Here is a 4,829-nt window from a genome sequence, read left to right as displayed (position 1 = left end):
ATAATGTGATACCCCATGGATGAAAGGCTTAAAAGACTAGATGTTACTACCCATATCAACAAGGTGTGCTTTTCTTTTCGGGAGTCTTCCCATAAGACTTTCATAGTTAAACGTGCATGGCTTGGAGCAATCTTGAGATAGGTGACCACTTGGGAAGTTTTCTTAGGAAGTGCGTGAGTGGGGACAAAAACACACTGAAAAGGACATGTGTTGGTTTGTGAGGCCAGTCATTAGTCCGATAAGGCGCGCCCCTTATTGTCTGGTCCAGGTGGAGGAAAAGAGAGACGCAGTGCTCCCTGGTAGACCCAGGTTGGGGCGTTACAGAGTCCTTTTTCATAACATTTTTTTTTTTATTTCATTCAACCAGGTTTCTTTTTTGTTTTTTTTTATAACATCTTTTTTTCTTATTTTATCCTTTTTTTTTTTTTTTTTTACATATACCTGCAATACAATTGAAGCCTTTTTATTCAATCACATTTCTATTTATTTCTCCTTTTTTACGAATAACAAAATACAAGGGTATAGGAGTACAGGGAAATACATTATGGGTAGGATAATCAGGGTACAGGGAAATAAAATTTGAGTGATTCTACACATTAATTAGAGAAAATTTCAAAAAATTGAAATGTATCCCCATGCATGCCCTTCCATTGACAAACGACATGTGAATAACCATTTGGGTCTTCAAGAAATCACACACACACACAATAAGAAGAAGAAGAAGAAGAAGAAGAAGAAGAAGATAATGATGAACGAGATGAAACTAATGAAACCTTTAAAACTACACTCCTAGTTTTTGATTACTATAATGTTTAATTACCAAAAAACCTCAATTTTTAATCTTCTAATTTTCGACAAACAAATCACTCCATTACCTAAAGTATGGAAGGTTGGTCCTGATATTAGGTAGACATGCATGGTGTTGCATAGTTGCATGATAAACATGTCTCGTTGAAGTATGGTACTTGAACATGTATAATTGTATACATTGAATTTGTCTTTGGTCTAAGTACACATGCATAATCAAGACAACATAAAATAATTAACTTTTTATAAAACATTACATTTTAACTCCGCCTCTGATGCACTTAATGTCCTAATTTTTTCCACACACAACCGGTCCCAAGTTCGGGTAAAGGAGGAAGGTTGCATTAGGTAGCTAACAGCCAGCGTAAAATTTGTTAGATCACTATAATATGATCATTAAGGATATGTATGATGGAGTAATGACTAGTGTAAGGACTATAAATGGAGAAACTAGAGAATTTCCAATTACCATAGGTGTACATCAAGGATCTACTTTGAGTCCTTATCTTTTTGCTTTAATGACGGACCAATTGACTAAAAGTATTCAAAAGGAGGTTCCATGGTTTATGTTATTTGCAGATGATATTGTATTAATTGACGAAACTAGGGATGAAGTACAGGTTGAGTTAGAATTATGGAGAGAAAGCTTTGAAATCTAAAGGCTTTAGGATAAGTAGAAATAAAACATAATATATGAATTGTAATTTTAGTAATGATACGAGGAATATTGGAGACAAAGTTAAACTTGATGATGAAAAAATAAATAGCACTTGTAGATTTCGATATCTTAGATCTTTTATACAAGCTGAATGAGAAATTGAAGATGATGTAATGCATAGAGTTAAAGCAGGTTGGGTAAAATGAAGAAGTGTTTCAAGTATGTTATGTGATCGTAGAATGCCCTTAAAATTGAAAAGGAAGTTTTATAAAACAACTATAAGATCAGTTATGTTATATGGATCGAAATGTTGGGTGACGAAAAAATATAATATCCAAAAAGTAAATTTGCCGAGATGAGAATACTTAGGTGGATGAGTGGTATAACATTGAAAGATAAATTAATGAATGAACATATTTGTAGTAAATTAGGTGTAACTTCTATAAAAGATAAGATAAGTGAGGGATGATTCAGATGGTATGGACACTTGCAATGTAGGTTACATAGTGCACCTGTGAGGAAGAGTGACTTAACTACTGTGGGGGGCAGTAGAAGAGGTAGAAGTAGACCTAAAATAACTTTGGAGGAGATAATGAGTAAAGATTTAATATCCTTAAATCTATCAAAAAAATTGTTCCATGATCGCATAAATTGGCAGAAAATGATTCATATAGCCAACTCCACTTAGTGAGACTAAGGCTTAGTTTTGTTGTTGTTACATTACTTTTTTATCAGACAGTGTACATTTCGCTCGATGGTCCAACGAAATTAAAAGAAAACTTACTGGATGATCCAGCGATCATCCAGGGAGTTTAAGTACCACATGTCAAGAGCAGGGAGTTCTCCTCGTTTAAAACTCACTGGATGATCTAACGAGTTTTGCTTAAAATCTCGTTGGACCATCCAACGAGATTTGAATTGTATCAAAATGAAGAAAAAAAAAAAAAGAACCAATAAAACTATTACTTAATATTTTATTAAATAACAAAATTAAAAATAAAAAAAAAAAAAAAAAAAAAAAAAAAAAACACTATTCATTGGTTGACACAATTCGTGGAGACGGGGGACCAATGGTCGCTCAGCCGAAAAATGAAAGAAAAAAGAATAGGTGTCACGTGGAGGAGAGCGATCTTGGATCCAAGCATTAAGCTTAAGATCCAATAGAACTCAGAACCGGGGCCCACCCATTTGGGTGTTACCCGCTGCATCTATAGCTCCAGTCTGCGACCTTCGTCTTCGTGATGGACGTCGCTTGGGTGTTGAACGAGGGCCGTTAGTCACTCCACCAACCTCTCTCTCTCTCTCTCTCTCTCTCTCCATCATCCATCATTTTGCAAGACAAGCTATTAATAATTATGATAAAACTAATCAAGCAGTTAGATGTCCATGTCTTCTCTTAGTTGTACATACCCAGCTCGCAGAATCAAACCCCCTCCGCTTCCCTAGAAATTAACGTTTATTAGAGGCCCCAGAGAATTCAAACTTATGGGCGTTTTCAAGGTCCTCGTCATGCTCGACATTCATTTTCTCTTCTTCTTCTTCTTCTTCTTCCACGGGAAACCTGTGTCTTCGGAAAATGACATATTTTCATTCTCCGTCGGCGCCCGCTCGAATATTGCTCAAATTGACGTATTAAATTCAAACCCACCTCTCTCGCCGCAGCCCCACCCTCCCGACGATCAGCAAAAGACCAACTTCTCTCCTCCGTTCAGGCCCGGCATAGTAGTGATTGTAGGCGTTCTAACTACCATTTTCTCCATTACGTTTCTCGTCCTCCTCTACGCCAAACATTGCAAGAGAAGAAACGGTGTCATTCACTCCGGAAATCCGAACTCCTGGCGTGCCTCTTCCGCCGCGAGGAAGAACTCCGGCGTCGACCGCTCTGTGATCGAGTCCCTCCCGGTCTTCCAATTCAATTCGTTGAGGGGGCACAAGGAGGGCCTTGATTGCGCCGTCTGCTTGAACAGGTTTGAGCCTACCCCCACGGAACTCCTCAAATTTCTCCCCAAATGCAAACACGCCTTTCATATCGAATGCCTCGACACCTGGCTCGATGCACATTCCACCTGTCCCCTCTGCCGCTCCAGAGTCAATCCCGAAGACGTTCTCCTCAATATTGCCGGCGATCCGAAGCCGCCCCTGCGAGAACCGGACGACATCGTTGACAACAAAAGATGCCGAAACGACGAGTTCAACGTCCGGCGAGTTTCCGGTAGGCACTCATCGGCGGGTGAGCAAGGGAATTGCGACCTTCTGCAAATCGTTCTGCAGACGCCTGGGGAGAGTGCCGGTGCCGACACGGCGTCATCCTCGAGAAGATCTCTTGATAGTTTGAGCTCAATGAGAAGGAAGAACGAATCCGCGACCGTCGAATGCTTCGACCGGTCCCGTAAAGACGACAGGCTGCCGCTGAGACGGAATCCTGCCGATGCGGTGGTAGCGGAGACGAGAAGGCGGTTGGAGCACCGGATTATGGTCACCGACTCAGTTGGTGGGTTCCACCAGAGGTGGAGCGATGTTCAGCCGTCAGATCTGTTGTATCTACGGTCGGAGATGATGATGATCAGTGGGTGCCATCGATGTTCGTCTTCGTTGGGATCTCAGCCGTCGTTCTCATCAAGGAGCCGACAGCAGCGTCAGAAACAGCAGCAGCAGCTGCCGTTATTGCCTTTGATCAGAAGGCGGGAGGTAGAGGAGGAAGGGGGAGGGGCAAGAAGCGTAATAAACGAGAGATGCGTGTCGGAAATCACGGGTTTGAGTAGGTTCTCCAATAGGACGAGTAATAGCAGCCATCGGCAGCAGCGACAGGCAGGGTTCGTTTGGAGATGGAAGGCTTGGATTTCCCCCTCGCGGCCATCTGGACGGCTGGGCTGAAGTCCCATTGTAACTTGGTTATATAGACGAGGACAATTTAGTGCCAGGTCAAGATTAGGATGACTTATTTTTATGTAATTATTTTTTAAAAAAATTATTATCCTAATGAAATGTGGGATCCGTTTAAGCAAAGCGGGTGAGTGGGAATATTTTTTATTAGAAATTATATTAAAATAATTCAAATCAAATTTTCTTTTTAAATTGATACATCTCAAAAATAACACTAAAATAAATTTTGCGTAAAAGTTCTTTGATGGATTAGAAATTTTTAATGGTTTTGATGACGTTGTTCGTTGGGGATCAATGCAATTAAAAGTTGCTAGTTTGTCTGACGACTTTCTAGCGATTTTTTTTTAATTAAAATATACTACTTAAATTGTGATTTTTATTAGACCAACGATTTTTGTACACCACACATGTATCATGCATGAATCATGCACGTAATGCTTTCAAAGTAAATTCATACAAGCACTTGCATGTAAGTTTTGGA

At 40.0% G+C, this 4,829-nt stretch overlaps 1 protein-coding gene across 1 annotated transcript; it reads left to right on the top strand.

Annotated features, from left to right (window-relative positions):
• Window positions 1-2,411: 2,411 nt before the first annotated feature.
• On the top strand, window positions 2,412-4,471 carry LOC131166796 (RING-H2 finger protein ATL43). Its single transcript, XM_058125377.1, has one exon. It carries the CDS (start codon window positions 2,951-2,953, stop codon window positions 4,337-4,339), a length of 1,389 nt encoding a protein of 462 aa, XP_057981360.1. The 5' UTR covers window positions 2,412-2,950; the 3' UTR covers window positions 4,340-4,471.
• The last annotated feature ends 358 nt before the right edge of the window (window positions 4,472-4,829 follow it).

The sequence above is a fragment of the Malania oleifera genome, chromosome 10, assembly GCF_029873635.1.
Source record: "Malania oleifera isolate guangnan ecotype guangnan chromosome 10, ASM2987363v1, whole genome shotgun sequence".
Taxonomy (NCBI): Eukaryota; Viridiplantae; Streptophyta; class Magnoliopsida; order Santalales; family Ximeniaceae; genus Malania; species Malania oleifera.
Note: the sequence above shows the minus strand (reverse complement) of the source record. Positions and strands in the feature narration are given on the sequence as shown.

Excerpts from the sequence above, each read along its gene's own strand:
- LOC131166796 (XM_058125377.1), top strand. The coding sequence starts at position 2,951 with ATGGGCGTTTTCAAGGTCCTCGTCATGCTCGACATTCATTTTCTCTTC.